Raw genomic sequence first — 19,401 nt, 5'->3', positions numbered from 1 at the left:
AAACAAAAATTGTCAACGGATTCCCATGATCACATAACGCTTCCTTCACGATAAAATAGCAGCATCAGCAGCACCGCGAATTTGTCGCTCAAAGACCAAACGACCATCATCCCGTCGGGGAATCAGTCGGCAGAGTTTTGCACCCCTTCGACGCGACAACGGCCGACAGGAGACTACTCCTACACCACCACCACTACAACTACAACTGCTATCGTGTACACCTGGTCTGCGCGCGGCGCTCCTCCCGGTTCGGCTGGTTGGCGCTACACGCTACTATACTCTTCGTACTACTGACCGACCTGCGGGAGGGACCATCACGGTGGTGGTGGTGCCGGGACGACATCGGCGGCTGCGCCCTTCGATCCCCTGTTCCTCCGAGCCAGTGACCTCATCCTCCGTCTCCACCCACTATCCTTTTCCCAACGTTCCTCCCTCCTCCTTGCCCTCTCGATCGCGGGGTACCCTGCGTGCTTCGACCCGACCAGCTGAAAGACTCTTCGGATGATTCATCCTGTCCTTTTCTTCTCTGGCTCCTCCCGCGCCTCTGAAATTCCATCCGGTGAGTCCCAGAGCTGATGCTCTACCACTGATGTGCAACAAATAGTTTGCTCATCGGTTTTCACGAAAAATCCCAGCTCTTCCATCCGTCTCTACTGATATATAATCTTTTATGTGCATAACCACGGAATAAAACAAGAATAAGGCGCGGCAGTCTGAGGGGCAATTGGGGGGGGGGTACGTATACCTACCTGCGGCTTGATTTGCTAAGAAACGTGAGCGTGTGTTTTCGTTTACCACGTTTACATATTTGTACGATTTACAATTTAGGCTTTTTTTTCGCCAATGATAATACCTACTCCTTTCGGCTCTTTGGAAATGGAAATGGCAACGAGTACATGCAGATAGGTACGGACTCCTTTTTGCTCCTTCATCCCTTTTCTCACTTCTTTGGATGAGGGCTATAGACTCGTTACGCCTCTGATATCTGCGACAAAACGCCGTTGGAATTTTTTTGCTCTGCTGTGCATGGCTGCTCTTTCGCTGTGTACCTTTTACTTTTGGAGAAAGGAATATTGGAGGCTTTTTTTCGGATAAAAACGAAAAAATACCCGAAATGCTTGGTAAAAGTCACCGTTAACAAAAAAAAAAAAAAGAAAAAAGCCAACGACTATCATTGTCATACGCTATTCGATGGAAAAAATCAAACGACTCGTGGCACCAACTGTCAGGATTAGTATGTGCCGGCGTAAAAGTTATTCGCAACTTTGACGCATCCGTGACACCTGTAGTTACCTATGACGCTCTGCATCTCCAGAGAAAATGATTGTGCTCGATAGATCCCCTCTGTTCGTATACACCCATTCGTTTGCTCTCACCTACATTTTGTGGACAATAACTGATCGGGACGCAGCAAGGGGCTGAAAACCCTTCATTAACCAAATACAACGTTAATTATCAATGAGAAACAATGAAAACCTACTCAGATACAAGGAGAGGGAATCAGCATCGAAGTATCGGGGCTCGTGCTAATTAGAACACACAATTTCTCGGTATTGTCTCGGGTTGCATCTGTCTGTCTACTTGTGTCCAATGTGACAAAAAATATTCATCACAGGCCTCATTTGCTAGCATAGATTGTACACTTACTGTGTACAAAAAAATTTTTTCGATTATAAATAACTACGTACAGTGAACTTTAAAAGCTCTAACTTTTGTGAATAAAATTTTTTACAAAACAAATTTTGAATGTCATAACTGTCTTTTGTTGAATTAGAGCTTACAAAACTTATTTAAATTATCGTTTTATTTGTTGAAAAATATTCTAGACTGCACAAAAGTTTTCCAATAATTCTTTACAATTGGTATTTAAAGATCCAAGTATAAAAAACTAAATGTAAAATGTGATGTACAAAATAAAAGCTCATTTTTATGTATGCTAAATAGTTGTTGATAGTGTGAAAGTATATTTTTTTAAGCTTCACATAATACTCTCGTAATAATTAATTAATTTTTATTCAATATTATTAACACTTTTTTCTCTGATTTTAAACAAACATACATAATATATCATAAATCGTATAACATCCTGTTACGAAAATAAAATAAATATTGACATTCACGAAATATTATTAATATTAAAACAGCACACAAATTAAAAAGTTTTTCAAAAGCAATTTAAAAAAGATCCAGTTTCATGGAAAAAGCAGTTGTATTGCTTACAGAAAGATCAAATATGATTAGTCCGATGAAGCTGAAACGTGCATAAAAATAACTATTGTTAGAAGAATTAAATTTATTTATTTTATAAGAAAAATTTGATTCTATAAGTTATCAATAATACATTTCAATAAAAAATAGCCCATAAAAGTAAACTGGTTAATGGGAGAGAAATTTGAGTTTATATCATAGCAATATCATTACCAGGTCCTTTCATTTTGTATTGTTCTTTTAGCCATGTGTATACTTTATCAGAGTATTTTTCAAACCACTCTAAGTTATTCTGAGCAGTCTTGACAGCTGATTCCAAAGATTTTTTAACATGTGATAATTTCTCGTCATGTAATGATTTTCGTAGCTAACAGACAAAAATTTGAAAAATTATCAATTTTTTTGAAACTAATTTTAAAAAATGTGTATCTGTTCTACTAACATCTTCAATTTGTTTATTTGTTGAGATGTGAACAGCCAAACTGGTAAATAAACCTCCAACATCACTCCAGTTTTCATAACTATATTTGTAAATGGATTAATTAACTGAATACTTTCTTTTATGACAGAAAAAAGTTGTGACTTACTAGTTGTGAAGCTTTTCAGCGTTATTTTTAAAGTATTTTAAAGCTGTTTCCAGACCAATTTGACTAGACGTGTAAATGGATGAGACTACTGTCTGAAAATCTTGTCTTCGAATCTTTGAATCTTGATCCAAGGCATGATCTAGGAACCTAATTAAAAGTTAAATTTTACAAGTATCTCTATCCTGAAGTAATTGATTGTATACACTTTTCACGATAATTACCTTTCAAGAATGGTGGGATCTTTGGAACAACCAAGACTTTTAAGAATCGTGATATAATCTGATGCCAAGATGGAATTCAAAAATTTTTCCCACAAATATTTCCAGTCATTGGTGTTGCCATGTTCTATAGCAGTGCAATAAACGGCTGCTGCAATGTTTGGCGTGATACTAAAATAGAAAATGTGTCAGGATTGACAGTATAGATCATAAGATCCATAATAATCAAAAAATCCCACTTCAATCGAATATTACCTTTCGTTTTTAAAATATTCTTTCGATTGCTTAATGCAATCTTCGTTTCCATATTTACAGGCATAAGTCAAAACTAATTCACGAGTCAATTGATCCAAGTGATCATCTTTACTTGTATTTTCTTTGAATCCAAACGTTTTATATGCATTAGAAATTAAATTTAAGATGTGTTGAATGAAAAGGTCCTTAATTTTAGGTTGACCTTCAATCCTTTGGCTTAAATAAGCCACAGAATTGAAAAATGCTCTCCAGGAATAGTAATTTGTTTCTCGTGATAAATACTTTGTAGCGTTGAGAGCAATTTCGTATTCGATGTAGCCAGCCCTTGCCAAATTTAGAGTGTCATCTAATATTTGAGCTCGATTGAGTTCACTTATTAATGTGTACCGATCGCTATTTAGTACTTTAACTAACTTTTCCCAATTATCATTGTCGTAATTAACACGATAGTAACCAACTTCTTCAATATTAACTACAAACCACGAATCCTCAGACTTAATCGTCACATTCTTTTTATCTTTACCCAGCCAAAATCTTGGTTTCGCTCCAACAAAACTGTTTTCAGTTTCGGTTGTATATGTTATAGGGGTCCAATACACTTGCCTTCTTAAAGAATCATTATTTGATGATATTAAAAAGCGCTCCTATTGAAGAGAAAAAGGCAAACTTTTAGTGTGATTATCATTGCCCTCCTGTATACGCGTTCTATTGTAATTGATCAGCGAGCATGTATTAAGAGGATTACAAATATGCAATAGCGATGGAAATAATAATAATAATTATTATTATTCCTTTAATTTCTTTGCTTAATCAATTAATTTTGGCACCTACGCCATTTTATGTGTTTTATTAACTGGTTTGTACAATAAACAGTTCAGTATCTTGACTAAATACATGAATTAAAATTTTTTTAAATAGTTATTCATAATTTACCTGGTAAAATTCAATACGATCCCCCCGTCGTTTCGCAATAACAACTGGATATCCTCCTTGAGTGATCCAGCTCTGCATAATAGTAGTCACATTCTCTGTTGGATCTCCCGTAATTGATTTATTATTAGTTTTGTAATAATTCTGAAACTCTTCGATAAGATGTTCTGAACGTGTATTCCGGTATTGATTTTTTTCCAAATATTTTTGCAGCACTGTGAAAAAAACTTCTTCACTAAAGCTATTACTAAACATCCTAAGTACACTCGCCGCTGAAATTATTAATTTTTAATAAGAACGATTTAAAAACGATGGTAAATTGTAAAAATATTCTCTACATTTTTTATATGCAATTTTATCAAATGCCTCTTTTATATCCTTTGGCCTGAGCACATGGTTGTTCATGGGGTGTGAAGATTCCACTGAATCTGCATCCAATGCAATTTGTAAATCGGTGACTACGAATTGTTTTAATAATTTCCACGTGCTTTCACTCTAATTATAAAAAAGTAAAGTTTTAATGTAAAATAAATATAGTTGTGTTATAATATCTGTACTGTAAATACAATACTTCATTGCTGATGATGTGAGATAAATATTGAGCAAATCCTTCGTTAAGCCAAGTATAGTCCCACCATTCCAGAGTAACTAAATTGCCAAACCACATATGAACTAATTCGTGAGATATAACAGTGTTAACGTATCTTCTATAAGCTGCAGATATTTTATTAACATCGTACGCCAGTCCATATTCTCTGTTCACAGAATTTTGTCATTTATTGATCGATTTAAAATAAGAATGTTATTTACTTTGTTGTTTAATAGATGTTTTCAGCAAAACTATACCTAAATGTCGGGAGGCCCCAGTTTTCCATTGCTCCACTATCGAAATCAGGAACAGATACAAAATTCATTTCTGGCATTGAATATTTAACTCCCAATTTTTCCTCTAAAAGTTTCAAAGCTAAATGGCCAGTAGCAGATGCATATGTGCAGTAATCTTTTAATTCCTCTCTTGTCCATACTGTTACGTTTGAATTTTCAGCTGTTTCTGATACGAAATCGGATACAACGAATGCTACGAGGTAAGATGACATCATTTTAGTTTCTTCGTATTTATCCCAGACTCGATCAGATTTTTTGCTAAAAATCATTGCAATATTATAATTTTCCATACATAATGTGTACACTTTGCTGAATAACAAATTTCATACGCTTACTCTTTTTCTTGCATAGGTTTTGAACCCATGTTACTTAGTGTATGATAACCATTTGGTTTAGCAATGTTTATTTCAAATTTAGCTTTGAATGACGGTTCATCAAAACATGGAAAAGCACTTCTTGCGTAAGTCGGCTCAAATTGTGTAGCAGCAATCCATCTTAAAAAAATTTTTTAATCTTAACATCTTTTATTTTTATACTATATTTATAATGGATTAAATTATCAAATAATTTTTGTTACTCATTAGAATATAAGCATTTAAACAGATTTCGCATTTTTATTAACATACTTTGTGTTTCCATTTTTATCGATGTAGCTACTCTTGTAAAGGCCTTTCATATCATGTCTTAGTTGGCCAACATATTCAAATGATAATGTTACCATTGTATTGGCAACGATTTCGTCTTTTAAATAAATAAATAACTGCTGCGTTAATTCATTGTATTGTGTATTAGACAATTGAATGATGGTATCATTTAGAGTGATTTTAATCACCCCAAGTTTGTGCATATTAATTACTATCCTGTTAGTGCGTTCTTGAACATTGATTTCAATTGTAACTTTTCCATCAAATGTAAAGTTGCGCTCCTCAAAATATGGAGTTACGTAGATAATATATTTTGTTGGTGTAAGAGATTTTGGCAACCGATAATTAGTAACTGTCATATCCATCAATTTAAGAATCTGTATAAATTTATCATCATACCATTTTTGTTCATATAAAGAATTAACTAAATATATCTGAAGAGACTTTGCAATTGACGGCATTTTGTTGGATCCATACTCAATAAAACTTTCAAACTGGAATAAAATACAAAAGTTTTAGTTTTTAGTTTAAAAATTATTTTGATATTTTATAATCATTCCCCTATTAAACAAAGAAAGTTTTGTATTAAAATTTGTCTTAAACTTTTTACCTTTTCAATAAGTTTCGCTGTTGATAATCGTTTGGATAAGGTGCTAATAATAGATTTTGTCACGCTGTCACCATTAAAACTTAATTGAAAAATAAGATTTTTTGATCACGTAAAAATTAATTAAATACGTTCTCAGTGATGTAAATATGATTAAAACTTACTATTTACTCATTCTATCGTGGTTTTCTTTAATAAAATCCAAAGCCGTTTCAACTCCTGTAAGACCACCATCGATAACATACGAAAATACCTTCTGAGCGTCTTGTAATCTTACGTATGATCCTTCTTTTATGACATCATTTAAAAGACTGAACATTAAAAAAAATTATAAAAATATTGTACCTAATCTACAAATATTTATGAAATGCAAATATTAAATTTACATACAGTTTCAAGTTATCTTTGGTTTTAGAACACCCAAGTGCTGTTAAAATGTTTATTTTCTCTGTAGCAAAATTAGATTCTTCGAGTTTTTTTTTCAAGTAATTCCAGTCATCTTGATTTCCATGTCTAATGGCAGTGCAATAAGCAAAAGTTTTCTGGTTTGGTGGAATTTCATAGCTGAACAATAAAAAACTGTGTTATAAACTGTTTTCTACTTATCGTTCATATTAATCACTGATAAAAATGTAAAAAAAATTTTTTTTGCTGTTAATAAACATAATATGACATTAGGAAGAGTAGTACAATTTTTCCGAGACGTGATTTTATAGCTGATCTGAAATCATAGGTGGCTAACACCAAACATGTACTATTTGACAAGCTTTTAGTACACTACTGGCTTGTTTATAAAAGAATCAAGGATATATATTAAGGGAATATCAGATAATATTTTTAAAAATTTCCACTGAGGGATAGAAAAATTACCTAAAATTTTTGTTTGCTCGTATTCATTGGCAGAGAGTATGAACTGTTCAGTAACTTTCATACAATTGGTCTTACATTAATGTACCAGATTTTTTAATGGTAAAGCAGCTGCAAGTGTTTTATGCAGGAACATTACATAGGTTTATAAATAAAAAAAAAAACGGCCAAATATATTTTTTTTTTTTTGTAATAAAATAATCTCAATAATCTCAGCATGTTTTCAAAATGAAAGTTTATCATTTAATATGATAAAAAAAGGAAAAACTAGATCTTACTCTGATTCATTACGTTGCTTTTTGAATAAGTCCTTTGCCTTTTGAATGCACTTTTTCTCGTCCAAAGAACACATCCATTCAAGAACGAGTTTCCTCAACAGTATATCAGTATGTTTATCATTTTCATTGTCATCGAATTTCAATTTTTCGAAGTTTGGTTGTAGTAAGTCAATTATGTATTTCTGCATAAATTTGTAAAATTATATTAGTAATGTAACATGAGAAATTTAACTTGCTGTGAGAAGTACTCATTGACTTTACTCTATAAGCATTGTAAACAGTTGGTCGTCCAGCGAATCGTTTTGCTAGGTAAGAAAAGCCAGTTTTAGCTGCTTTCCACGGCACGTATTCTGTTTCATGACGCAAATATTTAACTCCCGCGAAAAGTATGTCATAATCCAACTGATAGGCACGTGCCAGATTAAATAAATCATCTACAATCATAGCACGATTGATCTCATGGATGCATGTAAAATTGTCTGAATCCAGAACACTAAATATTCGTCGCCACGCAGCTTCATCATAATTGACTCTGTAGAATCCTTAAACATAATTTATACGTGTGAGGAATTTGTGTTATTTGTTTCTGAGTCACGTATAAACTTACCCGTTTGTTGAACATTGAAGATCAACCAGCCCTTATCTGCATTGGGGATAGTCAAATCTGCACTTTTTTCTTTAAACCACATTCTAACATTTTTCGTGTCATTAAAATTTGGAGTCTCATCAGTGGCGTAAGTAATTGGTACCAGGTATGTGAATGATGCATACTTGTTAGGATCGCTTTTTGGTTTTATGAAAAATCTAGTTTGCGTCAATGCTACATTGTTTCCTTTCACATACACATTTATGACTGGAAAACCAGATTGTGTGGTCCAATTTGTTAATAGCTCCTTGACATCAAAATTACTTATAGCCTCTTTTTCGAACGCAGAGAATAATGATGATGGCTCCGTGACAGAAAATTGACTGTAAAAAAATTGTATTTTATTTGAACAGGAAAAAATGATGCACTCAGATCTTTTTGTACACTTAGAACTCACAAAGTTTCTAGGTATCTTTTTAAAGCACTGTAAAACTTTTCGGATCCAACTAACTTTTCCAACATCCTTATTATACTAGCAGCCTTAGCGTAAGATATCGTATCGAACAAAGCTCTAATATCGGCCGGAGCATATACTTTGTGCGTAATTGGATGTGTACTTTGTAATCCATCAGTTGCAAGAGACTTATGCAAGTGATCAACTACAAACTGAGCTTCTAAATTCCATGAACTTTCGTCCTGGTAATTAAACATTTTTGCATAAATTAAGTTTTTTTAAATATTTTTTTACAAATTTTTTATTAATTAACACTTATTTTTTAGAAAGTGCTCATTAAAAGTACGTTGCGATCAAACAATAATTTAAATGCACACCATTGTATACTGGAAGTACTGGAAGTAGCGGGCAAAACCTTCACTAAGCCACAGATAGTCCCATCTGGCTGGACTGACTAGATTACCAAACCACTGATGAGCAATTTCGTGTGCAATGACGTTACGAATTGATTGTTTAGCAACCAGTGATGACATCTCATGTTTATCATACAGCATATTTGTCTCTCGAAATGTTATTAATCCAATATTTTCCATCGCACCTTATACATATGAAATCAGGGAAAAATATCGTATTTTTCGGTGGCGAAAAATAAAAATTTTATACGTAGCTTAAGGCAAAAGTATATTTATAATTATCTCTTGGGTGCTTACCTGATGAAAAGTCTGGTAGCGCAACCATGTCAAGTTTGTTGAAATGATACTTGACTTGGAATCGTTTTTCAAAGTCTGTAACGATTGGCTTCATCACGCTTACAGCGTATGCCGATTGATTGACTACTGGTGGATTTGCCCATACTTTATACTTCCCATCAGTGTCATTAAATTTCTTATCTGCAAAGTCGCTTACCACTACTGCTACAAGATAGGTTGACATTATTGGAGTTGTCTCAAACTCCCAAATGTTTCTGCAATGTAATAGCAAAAGTAAGCTTTTGTTCTATTTCCAAAAATTTATTTATCTTACTATCTTACTTTTCTATTCGTTTCACATTTGTATTGCTAAGTACGTGATAATTTTCAGGCGCTACCACAGAAATATTGAAAGTTGCTTTCAAATGAGGCTCGTCGAAACAAGGAAACAGTCTCCGTGCAGCCACTGGTTCTAAATGTGTAGCTGCCAGCCATCTAAAAGTAATGTAATTGTTACAATGACAACTTACACTTTGTTGAAATTTATAATTTTAAGTATGCAAAATTAATAATGCCTTTTCTTGTCCTGAATATCATATGAACTTCTGTAAAATCCTCTCATTTCGGTGTTCAAGTTACCAGTATATGTAATAGTTATGTTGATGAATGTTTCTTCTCTGAGAGTAGATTTTAGTTCAATCACGTAAAAATGATACTGTTCCTCATAAAAGGTATTTATCACATGGTAAATCTCAACCTTTTCGCCATACGATGAAATAAACAGATTCTTTTCGTCAATTTTTAACTGGTCAGAGTGCAACACGATTTTTTTTGTTGCCACTTGAATTTTAGCTTCAATTTCAACCCGCCCCTCAAAAATGAAATCTGGTTCAAATTTTGGAATTAGATTAATGGAATAAGACTTGGGAACTACATTGGAAGGTAATCGATAATGAGAAGTATTTTCTTCTGTTTTTTTTTTTATCCAGTCAATTATTATGGAGGAATGTTTGTTGAACCATTTAAGTTCAAAATTTGCTAAATTAATACTTCTACGCATGAATCCTTTAACTGTTTTAAAATGATTTGGATTGCTGCTCATCATTTGTTTGACTCGATCGATAAATTTTTTAATCGGATATCTTTTCAGCACTCCCGAAATAATTCTTCCAATTTCGTCATAGCTCTTGTAACTAAAGTTCAAAAATTTGTATTATTTGAGAAACCTTTTTTCTCATACTCAACTATATTATTTAAGTACTGAAAATGAAGGAGTTTTATTACTTACTATTGTTCAATGGCTTTAAAATGTTTTTCAATAAACTCTAAAATGTATTCGGCCCCTTCTAAATTTGAATAAACTGCACTAAATGTGGTTGATACATCTTGCTTATGAATGAGACTTTTTGTGTAGTTTGTGTTTAAAGCATTCAACAGATATCTGAAATTATTATGATTAACTTGTACATCTGATTGTAGATAAAAATAAAGTTTTTTGTATATAGCACCACTAACTTTTCAAGTTTTGAAGTATTTTTCGTACACCCAAGTGCATCCAAAATAGTTAACTGTTCTGTTGTGACCCTCGAATTTTTATACTCTTCGTATAGAAATTCCCAATCTTCATCAGAGCCGTATTTGATAGCTGCACAATAAGCAGCAGGTCTTTGGTTCTTGGGAATACTTTCATGAAAAACGTGTATATTACTAATTGTTAAATCAATATTTACTAATAATGTAATAAGAAAGAAATTACGGTTTTTTATCATTTTTCCAAATGTGGAAATATTTTTTTGAACGAGCAACGCAGTCATATACATCAAAATTACATGCTACTTGGTTAATTTTTTGACGTAACAATATATCCAAATGGCCATCGGTCTTACTATCATCATATGTCAGTTTTTTATAAATATTTGAATATAAGGAAATTACATATTCCTAAAAGTAAAGAGAAGTTCAGACATGAATGGTAAACCTTACCATTAGAACATTCTGATGTTTCAATCATGTGTTGAAACTTGTAACTGAGTTAGCAATAAAGCATTACCTTGAATAATTTGTAATCGGGACTAGCAGCAAATTTGTTAATTAAATAATCTAAAGACATGAAAGCTGATTTGAACGGTACGTATTCGGTCTCTCTTTTAAGATATTGCAAGGCACTTAATGCAATATCGTAACTGACGATCTCTGCTCTGGCAAAGTTCAGTAGATCGTCTACGATAGCCGCTCGATTAAGCACAGGTATTTTTGATATATCTCCTTTTTTTAATACATGAAAAATTTTTTTCCATGACTCATTATCATAAAGAACGCGATAAAATCCTGAAATAGAATCCGATTTGTAGACCATCGAGTTTATTGATGTATTTTAACCTGAAGATGATGTAACTTTGTTTTTACCAACCTGTCGAGTTTACATTGAAGATCTGCCATTCAATTTCATTGCTCTCATATTCGACTGTAATTTCCGTTTGATTCAACCAAAATTCCAATTTAGACGGTGGTTTCTCGGATGCAGACGATATCCAAGTTATTGGTATATGCCAAATCGTTTTGTCATTCGCTTCGGTCGAATTGTAAAGGAGAAAGCGTTTTTGAGTTAAAGTAATGTGATCTTGCTTCATGTCTACTTTTACATATGGGAATCCATCCTTTTCAGTCCAAGATTTCATACATTCGGTTACATTAATGCGATATTTTTCATCTTCGAGCTTCTCGTCGATTTCTCTTTGAAGAGCTTTCCACAAATCTTTTGGTGTAACATTTTTAAATTTGCTACGAAAATTTCAGTGATTAATTTAAACACTACTCGACTTAGTATCTGTTGCTATCAGATAAGATATATTGTATGTATTATTTTCTGTTTTAGTTTACATACTTTTGTTGCAAGTATTTACGAAGAGCAGAATCAAACACTTCAGACCCAAAGGTTTTCTCTATCATTCGCAAAATACTTGCTCCTTTAATGTAAATTAATGAACCTCCATTTTCTTCAACGTTGGATTGAGTTGAAACACTCCTCGAGATCAGCTTATAATATTCGGAGGCATCACGACTCATGGCCAATTGATGCTGTTCAATGACAAATTGTTCTTCCATTTTCCATGTATTTTCACACTATTGCACGTACAAATAAAATATAAAGTAAATATGTACTTAAAAAACGATACCAAGCTACAAAATTAAAAATTACACTTTACCCGAGCTGTAACCATGTATTGGTAATACGTGGCAAAGGCTTCGCTAAGCCAGATAAATCTCCACGAACTTGGGGTCACAAGGTTGCCGAACCACATGTGAGAGCACTCATGCACAACGACAGAGGCAATCTTCTGCTGGGCTACATTCGTCGTATGATCCTCGTCGTACAACAAGGTGGCTTCGCGAAACGTTAAAATGCCATAATTTTCCATTGCTCCAGCGTATTCAATAAAATCTGGCACTGCTACCAGATCCATTTTTTTTATGGGGTATTTTTCCCTCAGTGTCTTGTCCAAGACTTGCATACTCTTCAAAGCAATGTCTACTGCGTAATCCGCTTGCTTTAAAAGTTCTGGACGTGTCCAAACGCTAACAAACGATTTTGTTTTATTTTTAAAATCCGAAATTACGAAAGCTACCAGATACGTTGACATTGGAACGGATTTTTCAAAAACGCAGAGTTCGCTGTAAGTACGATTAAGTTTAGATTAAGAATGTTGTTAAAAAAACTCCCAGAAGTGGAGTGCGTAAAACATACTCGGTAGATTTTGCTGATAATGGCATGTTGCTCAAACAGTGATACCCTTTTGGAAAATTTGATTTTGAAATACCAATGGTAAAGTTTGCTTTCCACGCCGGTTCATCGAAACATGGGAATGCCCGTCTGGCGTACTTTGTTTCGAACTGCGTTGCAGCGACCCATCTTTAATAAAAGTTGAAACTCAAAACTACCCGCCAAAATATAGCTATACCAACCAGAATAATCAATATTTACCTTTCTTTGCCATTCTCGTCAACGTATGTACTTCTGTAGAATCCTAACATGTCGTCTCCCAAGGGCCCATTGTACGTTAAACTTAGGTCGATCTTGCTACCTTTTTGTAGGGCTTCCGCAAGGTCATAGGTTTCTATTTCGGTTCTCTTGTTGTAACTTGAGTTGATTGGTCGTGATTCTTTGCCCGCATGGACACTGATCGAAACCATCGTCACGGTTAAATTAGATCCTCTGTGCAGCTTAATTTCTTTAGTCGTCTCAACTACTTGCGCAGTTATTGTGACCCGACCGTCAAAGTTTTTACCATCGGAATCGAGTTGAAAGAAAATGTCGTAAGACTCTGGCTTCAAAGATTCGGGTAGTCGGTAGTTGATGTACTCCCATGCGATTTTTGTCTCATTTTGCTTTGAGACGTCCAATATTTTTGAATCTTGTGAGCATGGCACAGCGATAATCATCGCCGTCACCAGCGTCAGCAGCAAAATGATTGCATACAATGTTTTGGAAGCTTTCGGCATCTTGGTTTTTCTTGAAACGTTAACGAAAGATACCCATAATTTTATAATTTTTCTAACTCACAAATCAACTGATACGCGGCAAAGTCATTTTAACTGTGCTTTTCACAAGAGTAGCAAACTCCGATGTATTTTTACTCGCCAAACGCGACTTCAAAATACGTAATTATTACTCCGTCACATTACATTGTGTATAAGCCTTATACAAAGAGTTATGATGTTATGGAACAATTTGAGTTTTGAATTTGTATTGAGGAAGTAAAAAAATAATTACCGGAAACAAATTTTAAAGGCGATGTTTGTGTTAACATTTTACGCATAGTAGTGGATAATCCGATAATATAAGACAATCCAAACACATTTAAGTGTGTCAATTTGAAAACAATGACGAATTGAAATTATGTGCAATATGGGTAAATAAGATTTGTAATAAAAATGTAGAAGAATTTGCTTTAAACATTTGTTTAATTAAATCCAAGCAAGTCCTATAACGATCAATGAAAATATTGCGAAATATTTTAAGTTCTTCAAGTTTAAGCGTACCCAGAATCTTTTAAAAATGTGAGATGAAATTAAAATTATCACGTAGAGTTGAGTTCTTCCATCACAATACAACAGTAATAGTAGAAAAAATTTCGAATGTCCTTACTGTACTTATAAGCTGCAAACGAAGGAAAAATCGGTATCAGCGATCCCAGGCCATTCCGCAACGCCACCAGCTCCCTCGAACTGTACAACTCTGTGCGAAGACTCGTCTGGTACTGTCCACGCTCACCAACCGTCCAAGCGATTCTCAAAAAATCATCCAAGTCGAGCGTTCATTTGCATTTGAAAATACAGGCTGCTGAGGAAAAGGAAAGGACGATGACACTTGCTGGCACGCACACGTGCGATTAACGCATACTACACCTACACACACAGTGCACTCTTGAGCACTCGGACGCGCGGATATCACGGCGAGGTTTATCGCTCTAAAAGCCTTTTTAGATCGACACGTCTTCTTTACAGATTTTAGTGGCAAAGCCAGCTTTCTTTGTCTAATTTCCATTTTTTTTTTTTTTTTTTTTTCCAACTCTCGACCTTATCATTTTACCGTGCTTCGAGTGTCTGGTCTGATTTGTACACGTACTTCTTATTACAGTTGTTTATCAAAGATTTGAAATATATTTTGTTGAATGCTCTTAACTTCCTTCGATTATTGATTCTTGATCGACGTATTGACCATTTGATGATGAGATAGCGAAATCAACACTGTATTTAGAGATACATATTGTACGTATAATTATGATAAAACTTTGCACGATGAATCGTGAACTCTTTTTCAATTTCATCATGTAGTTTATTTGATACAATTTTTTTCCAAGATATTTCGCTGATGGACTCTGAATTAAAGGCCAATTCAGTGTAAAAATAATAATAATAATAATAATAATAATAATAGTAATAGAATTTATGTTTTACAGTTAACTAAACCTGTTACTTGACTTGATTCTTATTAGCTATTTAGTCAGATATCCCATTCTTTTTTTGTCAAATTAAAAACTTGAAAAAAAAAAAAAATCTAATAAGAGTATATATTAGCTTGTCCAGGTTTTACAAAACATGTTTGGTTTACTGACATTATGGTTAATGTTGATACTTATGCTATTAAAGTGTGTATATAAATAAAAGTTGGTGATAAAAACCGTATTGTAAAGCACCGAGTAAAAGTGAAAAATTTTTTATGTTAGGATGGTGATTTAAGCAATATAATTTAAACAAAAAATGAAATATATTAATGAAAACAAATTTTTTTTTACATTTCAATACATATGTACAATTGTAATTTATTATTATAGATTATAATGATAAAACATGTATTAAAAGATGTAATTATACGTTTAGTTTGTAACAAAAGAAACTCGTAACCTTTACATACTATATTTGGTTCAATGCCACGAAACGCATCAGTGAAGATTAAGCAATGCTCTCAATGGCATTCTTAGAGAAATCTTTCCTTGTTAAATCTGAAATTTCTGCTTTTAAAATAAAATAGACTTCAAAACATGTTTTTTTACGGTTTTTCCTACTCAACAGTTCTTTGTCCTTCAAATTTTAATGACCAAATTGGACAGACGTGATGTACTTAATTCTATCGCAACGTAAACAATACATACTACATAACTTAATTAGATACACCTTTAAATTTTTGCTCATTAAAATCCTAAAAAAAAAAAAAAAAAAAAAAAACCTGTATGAAGACAAAAAAACGCTCTAGGCAGGACAAAATTGATCTTATGTTGTAAAAATTCAAGCTGGTAATCGTTGAATCAGTAGAAATTTGGTAAAAGGCTCTTCCAAGAGTGGCCATATAATTCATTATATCAAACAAAGGATAAAACTTCAAGGTATAAACTATTTCACAAAAGTCGAATCAATAAAATATAACATTTCGATGACTAATATTCTTCACGTGATTAATCCAAGAAAAATTCCAGTGCGAAGAAAGTGAATGGAATTCTTATCACGTAATAAGTAAATATTTTTATGAGGAAAAGATAGCGATTGAATGATAATAGAACTCGTATGTATTTTTCATTGCAAAAATTTGAAATTTGGTTATCTACAAAAATATTGTGCAAGTATTGGGTATTTGTTTTAACAATAAAAATGTCAAAAAAACTCGTGTATGGAAAAAAAATTCATACAAATTAATGATGAAACTATGTTCAACGTGACGCAGCAAAAGATAAGCGATAAGTTAATTTTTATACTGTAGATCTGCTAGTCATGTGAAGATATAAAATGATAGTTCAAAGCCCGTGACTAGGTTTTTAAATTTGCTTTGTAGAAACTACCCAAGACTCTGGCTCCAGCTTCGTTAATTTCTTCAAAGCCACATTTCTCCATGGCCTTTTTGCAACGCTCGTACCACGTTGCAACATTGTCGTATCTCTCTATGTCAAAACCAAAAGCCTGAAAAATATGTTAAATCGTCTCTTAAACATGCAGTTACAAATCTTCTAAAAATACTATTGATGTTTTAGAAACTACTTTTCAACACAATTATTATTTTATTTATTGATTATTTTTAGTTTTACAGCATCGTTTACAAAAATAGTCAAGTGATTTATATTTCTTGGAATTAAAATAAAAACCATTTATGGATGGCCGTAAAAAAAGTACACAAATGTCTAAAATAAATAAAAAATGTTCACTTGTACACTTTAATTTCATGGTATACTTTTATTTTAATCTGTAGCTGTTGATTCGTCATTGAAAATTATTTATAAAGCTTGTCTTGAAGTCATACCTTTGCTGAGCTCACTGAACTTGCTATACTAAAATCGGCTACAGTCAAAGTTTCACCAGCAACAAAATTGCTATCCTGTAGATATTTGTCGAGAAGCTCGAAAGCGCGTTCCATTGGCGGTAAACACTGTTCAGGAGGTGCATCCATTTTACCAAATATTACCGGAGCCTATCAAATTCACAATATTTGATGTATGTGTGCATTCAGCTCCAGTTTTTAAATAAAAAAATATACTTCATACCATGTACGAAAAATTCATACGTTTGTGCTCGAGTTGTGAATGACAATTTTCGTACCAAGGGTGCAAAGAGTGCGGTTTTTGCGCCCACCAATCACTTTATGCCCTGGGGTGGGGGTGTATACAATGTGGAAGCAAAGTGGTAAAATCGACGTGCTCAAGGGACGAAAAGTACGAAACAAAAAGTTGTGATTATTTGGAAAAGTCATGAATTTGATCACTTCATCTGACAATACTAACGTGGTACGCGATGATGCTGTCATAAAGTATACCGATGTCAAAGTAGAGTCGATGCTCGACGACACTTCGCTGTTTCGGATCCCTTGGGTAAAGTGAGTCATTCTTTGCGTACTTCATCACCAGATAAGTCATTATTGGACGGCTGCAGGCGTTACACACTCGTAAACTATTTTTAAGTATTGTTTTACGGGATTACGTATGTTTTAGTGCTTAAATTGTACCTTTCCCATAAAATAAAGCCATTGTCATCGATGGTCGGTATTGTATGTTGAGGATTCATCTGCAAAGGATCAAATATAAGCATCAAATAAAAACTTGTTGATTTTTGAAGAAAAAAAAAAAAAAAAAAAAAAAGAAAAAAAAAGAAAAAAAAGAAAATCCTTGATCCCGAGATATATTTGTATATTGTGCTGCACGGCTAAAAAGGTGAACGACCGGTACGGCGCTCAAGTGCACGTCGCACGGACGCTTGTAAACGTAAACGCGGATTGCACGGGTACCTTCTTGAAGGAAGATTTCAGCTGCTCTCCTTTGAGAACGTTGACGACCTTGAGATTAAAGCGGACGCCGAGGTGCTTGCCCAGCATCATGACGGCGCGACAAGGCGGGCTCGGCGGTAAGTAGTAAAGATCTATTGTCATTGTTATACCTAGCCGGAATGTAGAACATGATGTTATTGCATAATAAATGCGTGGGTATATTTGCGTGCGAAACGAGGGTACAGCTCGGCAGGATCGATCCATCTACCTTTAGCTTACCGCGAATATAGCTGTGCACGAGAGAGAGAGAGCGGGGAAAGAGAACGAAGGGGTTGGGGGAGAACCGATGTTAATGAGGGACGCAGAGCTGGATGAGAAAGAAAGAGATGGACGCGCGGTACGGGCCGAAATTTATGTTAAATGCCGTGGTGAAACACTAAAAGCTCGTATCGCGCTGAGTTATTGCGTACTCTCTTGCGCCTCTGCATGGTCGATTGCGTTCTCTGTTTATCCTTGGCGCTTAGGCCACGCCATGGGACTTTTTGCTGAGCTTTGGGTGACTTTTTCAACGATAATTTACTCACAACAAAAACTTTAAGTGTATTATCTCGGCACGTCTGCCGCATCGGAGAGAAAATATTTTTGCATTTTTGCAACATTATCAATCGTGATGATGAGTATCCGATAACAGTATTTAAACTATGTACGGATATAATTCATTTATAAAGTATCATAGGATTCGATGACACTTTTTTTTTTTTTTTTTTTTTTTTTCCATCGATAAAGAAAATGCTTTGAATACTCATAGTAGACGTGTAGTGCAACATAGTGCAGAATGAAAAAATGTGCGTGATGAGCGTGTCAAATAAAAAAACAAAAGAAGCATAATTAAATTTATCTCAAAAAGTAACGCTAAGTCCTATTAGGACAGCAATTTCTACCTTCCCAAGTCGCGACTCTAAAAAAAACTGGCTGCACCTTCGAGTTGGAAGTAATCGCGTTGCTCCGCGCAAATAAGACCAGCAAAACTAAAGCAACTTGACAGCGACGTGTCGCGCCCCGATCCAACGCCACTCCGTAGCCATGGCGATGGTGACAAACAAAGTGCGCGAATGATTAAACGCGATTGAACATTGGCGCATTTTTTTTTTTTTTTTTTTTTTTTTCTTTGTGCTGTTCGGTGACAAAACGTCTATTAATTTTTTCCGCTGGTCTTTTCTTCTTTACTACCATTTTTTTTAAATTTACGTAAATGGCAGGTAATATAGACGAGAAATCTCACGTCATTCGCAGTATTTTTTTTATTTATTTGTTTTTTTTTTTTTTTTTTTTAATAATACTGCTTTTGTGTTCAGTACGATTTAATTTTTCTTTTTTTTTTTTTTTTCGGGTGAGTATGTGTGAATGTCTTATAATTTGATAATGAATCGAGGTATATCAATATCAT

The 19,401-nt window shown here is 33.9% G+C and overlaps 2 protein-coding genes across 2 annotated transcripts; both read right to left on the bottom strand.

Moving 5' to 3' along the window:
* Positions 1 to 2,398: 2,398 nt before the first annotated feature.
* Positions 2,399 to 13,708, bottom strand: LOC106635955 (uncharacterized). Its single transcript, XM_089589744.1, has 31 exons — positions 13,191 to 13,708; positions 12,954 to 13,118; positions 12,415 to 12,880; positions 12,093 to 12,331; positions 11,619 to 11,989; positions 11,259 to 11,536; positions 10,965 to 11,149; positions 10,724 to 10,891; positions 10,497 to 10,649; positions 9,784 to 10,401; positions 9,551 to 9,703; positions 9,230 to 9,483; positions 8,897 to 9,117; positions 8,523 to 8,761; positions 8,087 to 8,448; positions 7,741 to 8,021; positions 7,480 to 7,661; positions 6,725 to 6,898; positions 6,499 to 6,645; positions 6,338 to 6,416; positions 5,710 to 6,221; positions 5,419 to 5,577; positions 5,045 to 5,341; positions 4,770 to 4,953; positions 4,537 to 4,693; positions 4,202 to 4,470; positions 3,269 to 3,912; positions 3,017 to 3,184; positions 2,796 to 2,942; positions 2,651 to 2,729; positions 2,399 to 2,575 (listed from the first exon to the last, which is right to left on the bottom strand). The coding sequence occupies exons 1-31, from the start codon at positions 13,706 to 13,708 to the stop codon at positions 2,399 to 2,401; spliced, it is 8,046 nt and encodes a 2,681-aa protein (XP_089445870.1).
* Positions 13,709 to 16,207: 2,499 nt separating this feature from the next.
* On the bottom strand, positions 16,208 to 18,119 carry GstD1 (glutathione S-transferase D1). The gene is made up of 5 exons (XM_014348158.2): positions 17,976 to 18,119; positions 17,697 to 17,755; positions 17,476 to 17,617; positions 16,998 to 17,165; positions 16,208 to 16,660 (listed from the first exon to the last, which is right to left on the bottom strand). The coding sequence occupies exons 1-5, from the start codon at positions 18,114 to 18,116 to the stop codon at positions 16,511 to 16,513; spliced, it is 660 nt and encodes a 219-aa protein (XP_014203644.2). The 5' UTR covers positions 18,117 to 18,119; the 3' UTR covers positions 16,208 to 16,510.
* Between the last annotated feature and the right edge of the window lie 1,282 nt (positions 18,120 to 19,401).

The sequence above is a fragment of the Copidosoma floridanum genome, unplaced genomic scaffold, assembly GCF_036245765.1.
Source record: "Copidosoma floridanum isolate Cflo_tuat_1 unplaced genomic scaffold, Cflo_Japanese_pri ptg000009l, whole genome shotgun sequence".
NCBI lineage: Eukaryota > Metazoa > Arthropoda > Insecta > Hymenoptera > Encyrtidae > Copidosoma > Copidosoma floridanum.
The sequence above is the reverse complement of the archived record's forward strand: the minus strand, read 5'-3'. Positions and strand labels throughout refer to the sequence as shown.